The 17,388-nt window shown below is 40.3% G+C and overlaps 1 protein-coding gene and 1 long non-coding RNA gene across 2 annotated transcripts in view; one reads left to right on the top strand and one right to left on the bottom strand.

The window, feature by feature from the left end:
• LOC149798748 (uncharacterized) overlaps positions 1-17,388 on the top strand; it is a 337,174-nt gene that overhangs the window by 24,758 nt on the left and 295,028 nt on the right. The window contains exons 8-9 of the mRNA XM_089957621.1: positions 15,495-15,562; positions 16,221-16,486. Of these exons, the coding sequence (XP_089813747.1) occupies positions 15,495-15,562; positions 16,221-16,486 (334 nt within the window). The remainder of the gene's footprint in view (positions 1-15,494; positions 15,563-16,220; positions 16,487-17,388) is intronic.
• LOC149798749 (uncharacterized) overlaps positions 16,324-17,388 on the bottom strand; it is a 63,927-nt gene continuing 62,862 nt past the window's right edge. Inside the window, exon 3 of the long non-coding RNA XR_016421022.1 lies at positions 16,324-16,462. This is a non-coding gene — a long non-coding RNA (uncharacterized LOC149798749). The remainder of the gene's footprint in view (positions 16,463-17,388) is intronic.

Here is a 17,388-nt window from a genome sequence, read left to right as displayed (position 1 = left end):
AGGTCCAATTGTAGGATTAGAGAAGGTGTCCAGTTGTAGGATTAGAGAAGGTATCCAGTTGTAGGATTAGAGAAGGTGTCCAGTTGTAGGATTAGAGAAGGTGTCCAGTTGTAAGATTAGAGAAGGTGTCCAGTTGTATTATTAGAGAAGGTGTCCAGTTGTAAGATTAGAGAAGGTCTCCAGTTGTAGGATTAGAGAAGGTGTCCAGTTGTAGGATTAGAGATGGTGTCCAGTTGTAGGATTAGAGAAGGTATCCAGTTGTAGGATTAGAGAAGGCATCCAGTTGTAGGATTAGAGAAGGTATCCAGTTGTAGGATTAGAGAAGGTGTCCAGTTGTAGGATTAGAGATGGTGTCCAGTTGTAGGATTAGAGAAGGTATCCAGTTGTAGGATTAGAGAAGGCATCCAGTTGTAGGATTAGAGAAGGTATCCAGTTGTAGGATTAGAGAAGGTATCCAGTTGTAGGATTAGAGAAGGCATCCAGTTGTAGGATTAGAGAAGGTATCCAGTTGTAGGATTAGAGAAGGTATCCAGTTGTGGGATTAGAGAAGGCATCCAGTTGTAGGATTAGAGAAGGTGTCCAGTTGTAGGATTAGAGATGGTGTCCAGTTGTAGGATTAGAGAAGGTATCCAGTTGTAGGATTAGAGAAGGTATCCAGTTGTAGGATTAGAGAAGGCATCCAGTTGTAGGATTAGAGAAGGTGTCCCGTTGTAGGATTAGAGATGGTGTCCAGTTGTAGGATTAGAGAAGGCATCCAGTTGTAGGATTAGAGAAGGCATCCAGTTGTAGGATTAGAGAAGGTATCCAGTTGTAGGATTAGAGAAGGCATCCAGTTGTAGGATTAGAGAAGGTGTCCAGTTGTAGGATTAGAGATGGTGTCCAGTTGTAGGATTAGAGAAGGTATCCAGTTGTAGGATTAGAGAAGGCATCCAGTTGTAGGATTAGAGAAGGTATCCAGTTGTAGGATTAGAGAAGGTATCCAGTTGTAGGATTAGAGAAGGCATCCAGTTGTAGGATTAGAGAAGGTATCCAGTTGTAGGATTAGAGAAGGTGTCCAGTTGTAGGATTAGAGAAGGTATCCAGTTGTAGGATTAGAGAAGGCATCCAGTTGTAGGATTAGAGAAGGCATCCAGTTGTAGGATTAGAGAAGGTATCCAGTTGTAGGATTAGAGAAGGCATCCAGTTGTAGGATTAGAGAAGGCATCCAGTTGTAGGATTAGAGAAGGCATCCAGTTGTAGGATTAGAGAAGGTATCCAGTTGTAGGATTAGAGAAGGTGTCCAGTTGTAGGATTAGAGAAGGTATCCAGTTGTAGGATTAGAGAAGGTATCCAGTTGTAGGATTAGAGAAGGCATCCAGTTGTAGGATTAGATAAGGTATCCAGTTGTAGGATTAGAGAAGGTATCCAGTTGTAGGATTAGAGAAGGCATCCAGTTGTAGGATTAGAGAAGGTATCCAGTTGTAGGATTAGAGAAGGTGTCCAGTTGTAGGATTAGAGAAGGTATCCAGTTGTAGGATTAGAGAAGGCATCCAGTTGTAGGATTAGAGAAGGTGTCCATTTGTAGGATTAGAGAAGGCATCCAGTTGTAGGATTAGAGAACGTGTCCAGTTGTAGGATTAGAGAAGGTATCCAGTTGTAGGATTAGAGAAGGCATCCAGTCGTAGGATTAGAGAAGGTGTCCAGTTGTAGGATTAGAGAACGTGTCCAGTTGTAGGATTAGAGAATGTGTCCAGTTGTAGGATTAGAGCAGGCATCCAGTTGTAGGAATAGAGAAGGCATCCAGTTGTAGGATTAGAGAAGGTATCCAGTCGTAGGATTAGAGAAGGCATCCAGTTGTAGGATTAGAGAAGGCATCCAGTTGTAGGATTACAGATGGTGTTCAGTTGTAGGATAAGAGAAGGTATCCAGTTGTAGGATTAGAGCAGGCATCCAGTTGTAGGATTAGAGAAGGCATCCAGCTGTAGGATTAGAGATGGTGTCCAGTTGTAGGATTAGAGAAGGTATCCAGTTGTAGGATTAGAGAAGGCATCCAGTTGTAGGATTAGAGAAGGTGTCCAGTTGTAGGATTAGAGATGGTGTCCAGTTGTAGGATTAGAGAAGGTATCCAGTTGTAGGATTAGAGAAGGCATCCAGTTATAGGATTAGAGATGGTGTCCAGTTGTAGGATTAGAGATGGTATCCAGTTGTAGGATTAGAGATGGTGTCCAGTTGTAGGATTAGAGAAGGTATCCAGTTGTAGGATTAGAGAAGGTGTCCAGTTGTAGGATTAGAGATGGTGTCCAATTGTAAGATTAGAGAAGGCATCCAGTTGTAGGATTAGAGAAGGCATCGAGTTGTAGGATTAGAGAAGGCATACAGTTGTAGGATTAGAGAAGGCATCCAGTTGTAGGATTAGAGAAGGTATCCAGTTGTAGCATTAGAGAAGGCATCCAGTTGTAGGATTAGAGAAGGTGTCCAGTTGTAGGATTAGAGATGATGTCCAGTTGTAGGATTAGAGAAGGTATCCAGTTCTAGGATTAGAGAAGGCATCCAGTTGTAGGATTAGATAAGGTAACCAGTTGTAGGATTAGAGAAGGTATCCAGTTGTAGGATTAGAGAAGGCATCCAGTTGTAGGATTAGAGAAGGTATCCAGTTGTAGGATTAGAGAAGGTGTCCAGTTGTAGGATTAGAGAAGGTATCCAGTTGTAGGATTAGAGAAGGCATCCAGTTGTAGGATTAGAGAACGTGTCCAGTTGTAGGATTAGAGAAGGCATCCAGTTGTAGGATTAGAGATGGTGTCCAGTTGTAGGATTAGAGAAGGTATCCAGTTGTAGGATTAGAGAAGGCATCCAGTTGTAGGATTAGAGAAGGTATCCAGTTGTAGGATTAGAGAAGGCATCCAGTTGTAGGATTAGAGAAGGCATCCAGTTGTAGGATTAGAGATGGTGTTCAGTTGTAGGATTAGAGAAGGTATCCAGTTGTAGGATTAGAGAACGTGTCCAGTTGTAGGATTAGAGAAGGCATCCAGTTGTAGGAATAGAGAAGGCATCCAGTTGTAGGATTAGAGAAGGTATCCAGTTGCAGGATTAGAGAAGGCATCCAGTTGTAGGATTAGAGAAGGCATCCAGTTGTAGGATTAGAGATGGTGTTCAGTTGTAGGATTAGAGAAGGTATCCAGTTGTAGGATTAGAGCAGGCATCCAGTTGTAGGATTAGAGAAGGCATCCAGCTGTAGGATTAGAGATGGTGTCCAGTTCTAGGATTAGAGAAGGTATCCAGTTGTAGGATTAGAGAAGGTGTCCAGTTGTAGGATTAGAGATGGTGTCCAGTTGTAGGATTAGAGAAGGTATCCAGTTGTAGGATTAGAGAAGGCATCCAGTTATAGGATTAGAGATGGTGTCCAGTTGTAGGATTAGAGATGGTATCCAGTTGTAGGATTAGAGAAGGTATCCAGTTGTAGGATTAGAGAAAGTGTCCAGTTCTAGGATTAGAGATGGTGTCCAATTGTAACATTAGAGAAGGCATCCAGTTGTAGGATTAGAGAAAGCATCCAGTTGTAGGATTAGAGAAAGCATCCAGTTGTAGGATTAGAGAAGGCATCCAGTTGTAGGATTAGAGAAGGCATCCAGTTGTAGGATTAGAGAAGGTATCCAGTTGTAGCATTAGAGAAGGCATCCAGTTGTAGGATTAGAGAAGGTGTCCAGTTGTAGGATTAGAGATGGTGTCCAGTTGTAGGATTAGAGAAGGTATCCAGTTGTAGGATTAGAGAAGGCATCCAGTTGTAGGATTAGATAAGGTATCCAGTTGTAGGATTAGAGAAGGTATCCAGTTGTAGGATTAGAGAAGGCATCCAGTTGTAGGATTAGAGAAGGTATCCAGTTGTAGGATTAGAGAAGGTGTCCAGTTGTAGGATTAGAGAAGGTATCCAGTTGTAGGATTAGAGAAGGCATCCAGTTGTAGGATTAGAGAAGGTGTCCATTTGTAGGATTAGAGAAGGCATCCAGTTGTAGGATTAGAGAACGTGTCCAGTTGTAGGATTAGAGAAGGCATCCAGTTGTAGGATTAGAGATGTTGTCCAGTTGTAGGATTAGAGAAGGTATCCAGTTGTAGGATTAGAGATGGTATCCAGTTGTAGGATTAGAGAAGGCATCCAGTTGTAGGATTAGATTAGAGAAGGTGTCCAGTTGTAGGATTAGAGAAGGTATCCAGTTGTAGGATTAGAGAAGGCATCCAGTTGTAGGATTAGTGATGGTGCCCAGTTGTAGGATTAGAGATGGTGTCCAGTTGTAGGATTAGAGAAGGTATCCAGTTGTAGGATTAGAGAAGGTATCCAGTGGTAGGATTTGAGATGGTGTCCAGTTGTAGGATTAGAGATGGTGTCCAGTTGTAGGATTAGAGAAGGTATCCAGTTGTAGGATTAGAGATGGTATCCAGTTGTAGGATTAGAAATGGTATCCAGTTGTAGGATTAGAGATGGTGTCCAGTTGTAGGATTAGAGAAGGTGTCCAGTTGTAGGATTAGAGATGGTATCCAGTTGTAGATTAGAGAACGCATCCAGTTGTAGGATTAGAGATGGTATCCAGTTGTAGGATTAGAGAAGGTATCCAGTTGTAGGATTAGAGAAGGCATCCAGTTGTAGGATGAGAGAAGGCATCCAGTTGTAGGATTAGAGAAGGTATCAAGTTGTAGGATTAGAGATGGTGTCCAGTTGTAGGATTAGAGATGGTATCCAGTTGTAGGATTAGAGAAGGTATCCAGTTGTAGGATTAGAGATGGTATCCAGTTGTAGGATTAGAGATGGTATCCAGTTGTAGGATTAGAGATGGTATCCAGTTGTAGGATTAGAGATGGTATCCAGTTGTAGATTAGAGAAGGCATCCAGTTGTAGGATTAGATATGGTATCCAGTTGTAGGATTAGAGAAGGTATCGAGTTGTAGGATTAGAGAAGGCATGCATTTGTAGGATTAGAGATGGTGTCCAGTTGTAGGATTAGAGAATGTATCCAGTTGTAGGATTAGAGAAGGTGTCCAGTTGTAGGATTAGAGAAGGCATCCAGTTGTAGGATGAGAGAAGGCATCCAGTTGTAGGATTAGAGAAGGTATCAAGTTGTAGGATTAGAGATGGTGTCCAGTTGTAGGATTAGAGATGGTATCCAGTTGTAGGATTAGAGAAGGTATCCAGTTGTAGGATTAGAGATGGTATCCAGTTGTAGGATTAGAGAAGGTATCCAGTTGTAGGATTAGAGAAGGCATGCAGTTGTAGGATTAGAGATGGTGTCCAGTTGTAGGATTAGAGAAGGTATCCAGTTGTAGGATTAGAGAAGGTGTCCAGTTGTAGGATTAGAGAAGGCATCCAGTTGTAGGATTAGAGAAGGCATCCAGTTGTAGGATTAGAGATGGTGTCCAGTTGTAGGATTAGAGAAGAGATCCAGTTGTGGGATTAGAGAAGGCATCCAGTTGTAGAATTAGAGAAGGTATCAAGTTGTAGGATTGGAGATGGTGTCCAGTTGTAGGATTAGAGATGGTACCCAGTTGTAGGATTAGAGAAGGTATCCAGTAGTAGGATTAGAGAAGGCATCCAATTGTAGGATTAGAGATGGTATCCAGTTGTAGGATTAGAGATGGTGTCCAGTTGTAGGATTAGAGAAGGTATCCAGTTGTAGGATTGGAGAAGGTGTCCAGTAGTAGGATTAGAGAAGGCATCCAGTTGTAGGATTAGAGAAGGCATCCAGTTGTAGGATTAGAGATGGTGTCCAGTTGTAGGATTAGAGAAGGTATCCAGTTGTAGGATTAGAGAAGGCATCCAGTTGTAGGATTAGAGAAGGTATCCAGTTGTAGGATTAGAGAAGGCATCCAGTTGTAGGATGAGAGACGGCATCCAGTTGTAGGATTAGAGAAGGCATCCAGTTGTAGGATTAGAGAAGGTATCCAGTTGTAGGATTGGAGATGGTGTCCAGTTGTAGGATTAGAGATGGTGTCCAGTTGTAGGATTAGAGAAGGTATCCAGTTTTAGGATTAGAGAAGGCATCCAGTTGTACGATTAGAGAAGGCATCCAGTTGTGGGATTAGAGATGGTGTCCAGTTGTAGGATTAGAGAAGGTATCCAGTTGTAGGATTAGAGAAGGTATCCAGTTGTAGGATTAGAGATGGTGTCCAGTTGTAGGATTAGAGAAGGCATCCAGTTGTAGGATTAGAGAAGGCATCCAGTTGTAGGATTAGAGAAGGTGTCCAGTTGTAGGATTAGAGATGGTGTCCAGTTGTAGGATTAGAGAAGGTATCCAGTTCTAGGATTAGAGAAGGCATCCAGTTGTAGGATTGGAGAAGGCATCCAATTGTAGGATTAGAGATGGTGTCCAGTTGTAGGATTAGAGAAGGTATCCAGTTGTAGGATTAGAGAAGGTGTCCAGTTGTAGGATTAGAGAAGGCATCCAGTTGTAGGATTAGAGAAGGCATCCAGTTGTAGGATTAGAGATGTTGTCCAGTTGTAGGATTAGAGAAGGTATCCAGTTGTAGGATTAGAGATGGTATCCAGTTGTAGGATTAGAGAAGGCATCCAGTTGTAGGATTAGATTAAAGAAGGTGTCCAGTTGTAGGATTAGAGAAGGTATCCAGTTGTAGGATTAGAGAAGGCATCCAGTTGTAGGATTAGTGATGGTGCCCAGTTGTAGGATTAGAGATGGTGTCCAGTTGTAGGATTAGAGAAGGTATCCAGTTGTAGGATTAGAGAAGGTATCCAGTGGTAGGATTTGAGATTGTGTCCAGTTGTAGGATTAGAGATGGTGTCCAGTTGTAGGATTAGAGAAGGTATCCAGTTGTAGGATTAGAGATGGTATCCAGTTGTAGGATTAGAGATGGTATCCAGTTGTAGGATTAGAGATGGTGTCCAGTTGTAGGATTAGAGAAGGTGTCCAGTTGTAGGATTAGAGATGGTATCCAGTTGTAGATTAGAGAAGGCATCCAGTTGTAGGATTAGAGATGGTATCCAGTTGTAGGATTAGAGAAGGTATCCAGTTGTAGGATTAGAGAAGGCATGCATTTGTAGGATTAGAGATGGTGTCCAGTTGTAGGATTAGAGAAGGTATCCAGTTGTAGGATTAGAGAAGGTGTCCAGTTGTAGGATTAGAGACGGCATCCAGTTGTAGGATTAGAGAAGGTATCAAGTTGTAGGATTAGAGATGGTGTCCAGTTGTAGGATTAGAGATGGTATCCAGTTGTAGGATTAGAGAAGGTATCCAGTTGTAGGATTAGAGATGGTATCCAGTTGTAGGATTAGATAAGGTATCCAGTTGTAGGATTAGAGAAGGCATGCAGTTGTAGGATTAGAGATGGTGTCCAGTTGTAGGATTAGAGAAGGTATCCAGTTGTGGGATTAGAGAAGGTGTCCAGTGTAGGATTAGAGAAGGCATCCAGTTGTAGGATTAGAGAAGGCATCCAGTTGTAGGATTACAGATGGTGTCCAGTTGTAGGATTAGAGAAGAGATCCAGTTGTGGGATTAGAGAAGGCATCCAGTTGTATAATTAGAGAAGGTATCAAGTTGGAGGATTAGAGATGGTGTCCAGTTGTAGGATTAGAGATGGTATCCAGTTGTAGGATTAGAGAAGGTATCCAGTAGTAGGATTAGGGAAGGCATCCAATTGTAGGATTAGAGATGGTATCCAGTTGTAGGATTAGAGATGGTGTCCAGTTGTAGGATTAGAGATGGTGTCCAGTTGTAGAATTAGAGAAGGCATCCAGTTGTAGGATTAGAGAAGGCATCCAGTTGTAGGATTAGAGAAGGTATCCAGTTGTAGGATTAGAGATGGTGTCCAGTTGTAGGATTAGAGATGGTGTCCAGTTGTAGGATTAGAGAAGGTGTCCAGTTGTAGGATTAGAGATGGTATCCAGTTGTAGATTAGAGAAGGCATCCAGTTGTAGGATTAGAGATGGTATCCAGTTGTAGGATTAGAGAAGGTATCCAGTTGTAGGATTAGAGAAGGCATGCATTTGTAGGATTAGAGATGGTGTCCAGTTGTAGGATTAGAGAAGGTATCCAGTTGTAGGATTAGAGAAGGTGTCCAGTTGTAGGATTAGAGAAGGCATCCAGTTGTAGGATTAGAGAAGGTATCAAGTTGTAGGATTAGAGATGGTGTCCAGTTGTAGGATTAGAGATGGTATCCAGTTGTAGGATTAGAGAAGGTATCCAGTTGTAGGATTAGAGATGGTATCCAGTTGTAGGATTAGATAAGGTATCCAGTTGTAGGATTAGAGAAGGCATGCAGTTGTAGGATTAGAGATGGTGTCCAGTTGTAGGATTAGAGAAGGTATCCAGTTGTGGGATTAGAGAAGGTGTCCAGTGTAGGATTAGAGAAGGCATCCAGTTGTAGGATTAGAGAAGGCATCCAGTTGTAGGATTACAGATGGTGTCCAGTTGTAGGATTAGAGAAGAGATCCAGTTGTGGGATTAGAGAAGGCATCCAGTTGTATAATTAGAGAAGGTATCAAGTTGTAGGATTAGAGATGGTGTCCAGTTGTAGGATTAGAGATGGTATCCAGTTGTAGGATTAGAGAAGGTATCCAGTAGTAGGATTAGGGAAGGCATCCAATTGTAGGATTAGAGATGGTATCCAGTTGTAGGATTAGAGATGGTGTCCAGTTGTAGGATTAGAGATGGTGTCCAGTTGTAGGATTAGAGAAGGCATCCAGTTGTAGGATTAGAGAAGGCATCCAGTTGTAGGATTAGAGAAGGTATCCAGTTGTAGGATTAGAGATGGTGTCCAGTTGTAGGATTAGAGATGGTGTCCAGTTGTAGGATTAGAGAAGGTATCCAGTTTTAGGATTAGAGATGGCATCCAGTTGTACGATTAGAGAAGGCATCCTGTTGTGGGATTAGAGATGGTGTCCAATTGTAGGATTAGAGAAGGTATCCAGTTGTAGGATTAGAGAAGGTGTCCAGTTGTAGGATTAGAGATGGTGTCCAGTTGTAGGATTAGAGAAGGCATCCAGTTGTAGGATTAGAGAAGGCATCCAGTTGTAGGATTAGAGAAGGTGTCCAGTTGTAGGATTAGAGATGGTGTCCAGTTGTAGGATTAGAGATGGTATCCAGTTGTAGGATTAGAGAAGGTATCCAGTAGTAGGATTAGAGAAGGCATCCAATTGTAGGATTAGAGATGGTATCCAGTTGTAGGATTAGAGATGGTGTCCAGTTGTAGGATTAGAGAAGTCATCCAGTTGTAGGATTAGAGAAGGCATCCAGTTGTAGGATTAGAGAAGGTGTCCAGTTGTAGGATTAGAGATGGTGTCCAGTTGTAGGATTAGAGAAGGTATCCAGTTGTAGGATTAGAGAAGGCATCCAGTTGTAGGATTGGAGAAGGCATCCAGTTGTAGGATTAGAGATGGTGTCCAGTTGTAGGATTAGAGAAGGTATCCAGTTGTAGGATTAGAGAAGGTGTCCAGTTGTAGGATTAGAGAAGGCATCCAGTTGTAGGATTAGAGAAGGCATCCAGTTGTAGGATTAGAGATGTTGTCCAGTTGTAGGATTAGAGAAGGTATCCAGTTGTAGGATTAGAGATGGTATCCAGTTGTAGGATTAGAGAAGGCATCCAGTTGTAGGATTAGATTAGAGAAGGTGTCCAGTTGTAGGATTAGAGAAGGTATCCAGTTGTAGGATTAGAGAAGGCATCCAGTTGTAGGATTAGTGATGGTGCCCAGTTGTAGGATTAGAGATGGTGTCCAGTTGTAGGATTAGAGAAGGTATCCAGTTGTAGGATTAGAGAAGGTATCCAGTGGTAGGATTTGAGATGGTGTCCAGTTGTAGGATTAGAGATGGTGTCCAGTTGTAGGATTAGAGAAGGTATCCAGTTGTAGGATTAGAGATGGTATCCAGTTGTAGGATTAGAGATGGTGTCCAGTTGTAGGATTAGAGAAGGTGTCCAGTTGTAGGATTAGAGATGGAATCCAGTTGTAGGATTAGAGAAGGCATCCAGTTGTAGGATTAGAGATGGTGTCCAGTTGTGGGATTAGAGAAGGTATCCAATTGTAGGATTAGAGATGGTGTCCAGTTGTAGGATTAGAGAAGGCATCCAGTTGTAGGATTAGAGAAGGCATCCAGTTGTAGGATTAGAGATGGTGTCCAGTTGTAGGATTAGAGAAGGTATCCAGTTGTAGGATTAGAGAAGGCATCCAGTTGTAGGATTTGAGAAGGTATCCAGTTGTAGGATTAGAGAAGGTATCAAGTTGTAGGATTATAGATGGTGTCCAGTTGTAGGATTAGAGATGGTATCCAGTTGTAGGATTAGAGAAGGTATCCAGTTGTAGGATTAGAGATGGTGTCCAGTTGTAGGATTAGAGATGGTGTCCAGTTGTAGATTAGAGGGTATCCATTTGTAGGATTAGAGAAGGTATCCAGTTGTAGGATTAGAGAAGGTATCCAGTGGTAGGATTTGAGATGGTGTCCAGTTGTAGGATTAGAGATGGTGTCCAGTTGTAGGATTAGAGAAGGTATCCAGTTGTAGGATTAGAGATGGTATCCAGTTGTAGGATTAGAGATGGTATCCAGTTGTAGGATTAGAGATGGTGTCCAGTTGTAGGATTAGAGAAGGTGTCCAGTTGTAGGATTAGAGATGGAATCCAGTTGTAGGATTAGAGAAGGCATCCAGTTGTAGGATTAGAGATGGTGTCCAGTTGTGGGATTAGAGAAGGTATCCAATTGTAGGATTAGAGATGGTGTCCAGTTGTAGGATTAGAGAAGGCATCCAGTTGTAGGATTAGAGAAGGCATCCAGTTGTAGGATTAGAGATGGTGTCCAGTTGTAGGATTAGAGAAGGTATCCAGTTGTAGGATTGGAGAAGGCATCCAGTTGTAGGATTTGAGAAGGTATCCAGTTGTAGGATTAGAGAAGGTATCAAGTTGTAGGATTATAGATGGTGTCCAGTTGTAGGATTAGAGATGGTATCCAGTTGTAGGATTAGAGAAGGTATCCAGTTGTAGGATTAGAGATGGTGTCCAGTTGTAGGATTAGAGATGGTGTCCAGTTGTAGATTAGAGGGTATCCATTTGTAGGATTAGAGAAGGCATCCAGTTGTAGGATTAGAGATGGTATCCAGTTGTAGGATTAGAGAAGGTATCCAGTTGTAGGATTAGAGAAGGCATCCAGTTGTAGGATTAGAGAAGGCATCCAGTTGTAGGATTAGAGATGGTGTCCAGTTGTAGGATTAGAGAAGGTATCCAGTTGTAGGATTAGAGACAGTGTCCAGTTGTAGGATTAGAGAAGGCATCCAGTTGTAGGATTAGAGATGGTGTCCACTTGTAGGATTAGAGAAGGTATCCAGTTGTAGGATTAGAGAAGGTATCCAGTTGTAGCATTGGAGAAGGTATCCTGTTGTAGGATTAGAGAAGGCATCCAGTTGTAGGATTAGAGATGGTGTCCAGTTGTAGGATTAGAGAAGGCATCCAGTTGTAGGATTAGAGAAGGCATCCAGTTGTAGAATTAGAGATGTTGTCCAGTTGTAGGATTAGAGAAGGCATCCAGTTGTAGGATTAGAGATGGCATCCAGTTGTAGGATTAGAGAAGGCATCCAGTTGTTGGATTAGAGAAGGTGTCCAGTTGTAGGATTAGAGATGGTGTCCAGTTGTAGGATTAGAGAAGGTATCCAGTTGTAGGATTAGAGAAGGCATCCAGTTGTAGGATTAGAGAAGGCATCCAGTTGTAGGATTAGAGATGGTGTCCAGTTGTAGGATTAGAGAAGGTATCCAGTTGTAGGATTAGAGAAGGTGTCCAGTTGTAGGATTAGAGAAGGCATCCAGTTGTAGGATTAGAGAAGGCATCCAGTTGTAGGATTAGAGATGTTGTCCAGTTGTAGGATTAGAGAAGGTATCCAGTTGTAGGATTAGAGATGGTATCCAGTTGGAGGATTAGAGAAGGCATCCAGTTGTAGGATTAGATTAGAGACGTTGTCCAGTTGTAGGATTAGAGAAGGTATCCAGTTGTAGGATTAGAGAAGGTATCCAGTTGTAGGATTAGTGATGGTGCCCAGTTGTAGGATTAGAGATGGTGTCCAGTTGTAGGATTAGAGAAGGTATCCATTTGTAGGATTAGAGAAGGTATCTAGTTGTAGGATTAGAGATGGTATCCAGTTGTAGGATTAGAGATGGTGTCCAGTTGTAGGATTAGAGATGGTGTCCAGTTGTAGGATTAGAGAAGGTGTCCAGTTGTAGGATTAGAGATGGTATCCAGTTGTAGGATTAGAGAAGGCATCCAGTTGTAGGATTAGATATGCTGTCCAGTTGTAGGATTAGAGAAGGTATCCAGTTGTAGGATTAGAGAAGGTGTCCAGTAGTAGGATTAGAGAAGGCATCCAGTTGTAGGATTAGAGAAGGCATCCAGTTGTAGGATTAGAGATGGTGTCCAGTTGTAGGATTAGAGAAGGTATCCAGTTGTAGGATTAGAGAAGGCATCCAGTTGTAGGATTGGAGAAGGTATCCAGTTGTAGGATTAGAGAAGGCATCCAGTTGTAGGATTAGAGATGGTGTCCAGTTGTAGGATTAGAGAAGGCATCCAGTTGTAGGATTAGAGATGGCATCCAGCTGTAGGATTAGAGAAGGTATCAAGTTGTAGGATTATAGATGGTGTCCAGTTGTATGATTAGAGATGGTATCCAGTTGTAGGATTAGAGATGGTATCCAGTTGTAGGATTAGAGATGGTGTCCAGTTGTAGGATTAGAGATGGTGTCCAATTGTAGATTAGAGAAGGTATCCAGTTGTAGGATTTGAGAAGGCATCCAGTTGTAGGATTAGAGATGGTATCCAGTTGTAGGATTAGAGCAGGTATCCAGTTGTAGGATTAGAGAAGGTGTCCAGTTGTAGGATTAGAGAAGGCATCCAGTTGTAGGATTAGAGAAGGCATCCAGTTGTAGGATTAGAGATTGTGTCCAGTTGTAGGATTAGAGAGGGTATCCAGTTGTAGGATTAGAGAAGGCATCCAGTTGTAGGATTAGAGAAGGTATCCAGTTGTAGGATTAGAGAAGGCATCCAGTTGTAGGATTAGAGATCGTGTCCAGTTGTAGGATTAGAGAAGGCATCCAGTTGTAGGATTAGAGAAGGCATCCAGTTGTAGAATTAGAGGAGGTATCAAGTTGTAGGATTAGAGATGGTGTCCAGTTGTAGGATTAGAGATGGTGTCCAGTTGTAGGATTAGAGAAGGTATCCAGTTGTAGGATTAGAGAAGGCATCCAGTTGTAGGATTGGAGAAGGCATCCAGTTGTAGGATTAGAGATGGTGTCCAGTTGTAGGATTAGAGAAGGTATCCAGTTGTAGGATTAGAGAAGGCATCCAGTTGTAGGATTAGAGAAGGCATCCAGTTGTAGGATTAGAGAAGGTGTCCAGTTGTAGGATTAGAGATTGTGTCCAGTTGTAGGATTAGAGAAGGTATCCAGTTGTAGGATTAGAGAAGGCATCCAGTTGTAGGATTCGAGAAGGCATCCAGTTGTAGGATTAGAGATGGTGTCCAATTGTAGGATTATAGAAGGTATCCAGTTGTAGGATTAGAGAAGGTGTCCAGTTGGAGGATTAGAGAAGGCATCCAGTTGTAGGATTAGAGAAGGCATCCAGTTGTAGGATTAGAGAAGGTGTCCAGTTTTAGGATTGGAGAAGGCATCCAGTTGTAGGATTAGATTAGAGAAGGTGTCCAGTTGTAGGATTAGAGAAGGTATCCAGTTGTAGGATTAGAGAAGGCATCCAGTTGTAGGATTAGAGATGGTGCCCAGTTGTAGGATTGGAGATAGTGTCCAGTTGTAGGATTAGAGATGGTATCCAGTTGTAGGATTAGAGATGGTATCCAGTGGTATGATTTGAGATGGTGTCCAGTTGTAGGATTTGAGATGGTGTCCAGTTGTATTATTAGAGAAGGTATCCAGTTGTAGGATTAGAGATGGTATCCAGTTGTAGGATTAGAGATGGTATCCAGTTGTAGGATTAGAGATGGTGTCCAGTTGTAGGATTAGAGATGGTGTCCAGTTGTAGGATTAGAGATGGTATCCAGTTGTAGGATTAGAGATGGTGTCCAGTTGTAGATTGGAGAAGGTGTCCAGTTGTAGGATTAGAGAAGGCATCCAGTTGTAGGGTTAGAGATGGTATCCAGTTTTAGGATTAGAGAAGGTATCCAGTTGTAGGATTAGAGAAGGCATCCAGTTGTAGGATTAGAGAAGGCATCCAGTTGTAGGATTAGAGATGGTGTCCAGTTGTAGGATTAGAGAAGGTATCCAGTTGTAGGATTAGAGAAGGTGCCCAGTTGTAAGATTAGAAAGTATCCAGTTGTAGGATTAGAGATGTCCATTCATTTTAAGAGGAAAATGATTGACTGTTGAGTCCTTCAATTTATGGTTTGTAGCAACCACAGTACCTCTGATGATTGGTGCCCCATACCCATGTAGGAACCACAAAATCTCCAACGATTGGTATCCTGTTTAGCAACTAGAAAATCCCTGAAGATTGGTACCCCATTTAGGAACCACACGATTCCTGAAGATTGGTATCCCATGTAGGAACCACAAATTCTCTGAAGAGTGGTACCCATGTAGGAACCACAAAATCACCAAAGAGTGGTCCCTGTGTAGGAACCACAAAATCACCAAAGATTAGTACCCATCTAGAAACCACAAAATAACCAATTATTGGTACCCCATGCAGCAACCACAAGATTCCTGATGATTGATAACCCATGAAGGAAACACAAAATCCCAGAAGATTGCTACCCCATATAGCAACCACAGAATCCCTGAAAATTGTTACACCACTCAGCACCACAAATATGTGAACTGTATTACCACTGTATTAGCAACCAAATAATCACGAAAGATTGGTTACCCTATGTTGCAACCACAGACTCCCTGAAGACTGGTACTTCATGTAGCAACCATGAGATCCCTAATGATTGTTACTCCATGTAGCACCCACAAAATCCCCTAACACTGTTACTCCATGTAGCAACCACAAAATCCCTGAAGATTGTTACCCAATCAAATTTTGTGAATGCAGAATAATTGGGAATTAAAAAGGTATAAAACCTGTCACATCAATTGTTGGATGATAAACATGTCTGAAATTAAAATTGAAATGTTAATTTGTTGTACTGTTCTTTTGGAGAAAAAAATATCTTTGGATGACATCCTTACATAGATTATTGCAACAGTGATTATCAGCACCACCTACATTTTTCCTTAATTTTATTACGACACATGATAATTTTATTATTACATGTGTTAATTTTATTACTACACGTGATAATTTTATTTCTACACATGATAATTTTATTACTACACATGAAAATTTTATTACTACATGTGTTAATTTTATTACTTCACGTGTTAATTTGATTATGACATGTGATAATTGTATTACTACACATGATAATTTTTATTACTACATTGATAGAATTATCTTCACTGTACTGTACAATATTTCTTTTTCAATTTTGTTTCATGTTCTGATGAGAAAAGTATAAAAGCTTCTTATCAAAAATTGTATTTTTCTGTATTTCAGATTGCACATTATTTTTCAAATGGACCACTTGCAAGGGCATTTGATGAGTGTTATATCCTGAAAATGAGGTAACAAACTTTAATCATTTTTCAAAAGTTTTTTGTGACATTTACCAATTTTGAAACAACAAAATATTTTTTGTCAATTTTCCTGATAATGATTTGTCTTTGCCAAAATAATTCACATCTAATAAATCAGTAGGTTTTTAAGTAGGTCAATGATTTCTGTGACTTTACTGTACCAAATAAAAATAATAATGTAATTTCTCAGTAGGATTTTAAGTAGGTCAGTGATTTTTGTGACGTTACTGTACTAAATAAAAATAATAATGTAATTTCTCAGTAGGATTTTAAGTAGATCAATGATTTCTGTGACTTTAATATGCCAAAGTTACTGTACTAAATAAAAATAATAATGTAATTTCTCAGTAGGATTTTAAGTAGATCAATGATTTCTGTGACTTTAATATGCCAAAATAATTCAGATCTAATAACTCAGTGGGTTTTTAAGTAGGTGAATGATTTCAGTGTTGTAACTTTGAAATAATTTCCAAGAGACATGATTAGAAGTTTGGAAAGATTTTTTGATTTAATATCGTTTGTATTAAAAGTATGTTTTCTCTGAAGAAAAGAGATGGCATATAAATTTTTAATACCACCTTTAGTAAAACAATTGAAGCCATTGTTGAAATATTTTTATTTAATCTTTATTATCTTGAATTCACAGCCTTTCTCCAGAAAGAAAGATTACCTTCCATCTAATTTTTGGAGAAGTCCTGACAGCCTCATTGAAATCCACCATTATAAATCAACTGGAAACAAATGCCCCATCTTACACTATTGACAACAGAAGGCTCCTGGAGATTGGGGATCTCTTTTTAATTGCAGGAAGCTATAATGTGACACTACATCCAGTCAACATTTCAGGCACCAATACTTTCTTCCCGACAATTGCTCCTACACCAAGTTCTGAAATAATCAAAACAACATTAGGTAGGAGTTTATGCAAGTTGAGCCCGTCTCTAAAAAATATCAAAAGCCAAACTGATGCAGTTTCCTATGCGCTACGTTAACATCTTATGAAAAGCATGCTATAGACATTTTACGTTACCTTTCATTCCCCATATATATATAATGTAGCTATCTTTCATACCTACTCATTTTGTAAATTCATATCCAAAAATTAATGTTGAGAAAATGTATCTGTCCTTTCTTGGTTGATATTTCCAATATGACTAGCTGTCAGTTAAATGAAAAATGTACAGAAAAGTGTGCATGTATTGCATATTCAAATTTTGATTGACATTGCTTTAATATTCTTGTTGAATTGGCATTTTAAAATCAGTATATTGCTTTGTTTGATTAAACTTGTGCAATGATTGGGATTGATATTTACCTGTGGTATTGTGCAGTTTTGTTTAGGGCTGTTAAGGGCTGTTACATTCAAGCATACATGGTACCCTGTTTAAGAAATAAATTTCTGGGTACTCTAGTTACAGTTAATATAAATATAATACAGAATTCTAAATTGCATATTGTATTTTTTACTGGAACAGGTCTTATTTAAACTTGTACATTCCCCCTTATTGTGATCAGTGTTTGTGTTGTGTAGTTTTGTTTAATTAAACTTGTTAAGACTCAGAAGTTAATGAATGTTTCAACACAGCTGGAAAAAATATGTAAATTCAGTACAGTTGTAAATAATACATCAATTCAACACAGCTGGAAAAACATAAAGCAAAACAATGAACTGTTATAATGTAACTTGGTTTTTACAAAGTTTCAGTTTAAAAGCAATTATGCATATGTTGTACAGAAAGTAAAGCAATTATGCATATGCTGTACAGAAAATAAAGCAATTATGCATATGTTGTACAGAAAGTAAAGCAATTATG

The sequence above is a fragment of the Sinohyriopsis cumingii genome, chromosome 5, assembly GCF_028554795.1.
Source record: "Sinohyriopsis cumingii isolate HCF-2022 chromosome 5, ASM2855479v2, whole genome shotgun sequence".
In the NCBI taxonomy this organism is placed as follows: Eukaryota; Metazoa; Mollusca; class Bivalvia; order Unionida; family Unionidae; genus Sinohyriopsis; species Sinohyriopsis cumingii.
This window is presented reverse-complemented; position numbering and strand designations above follow the sequence as displayed.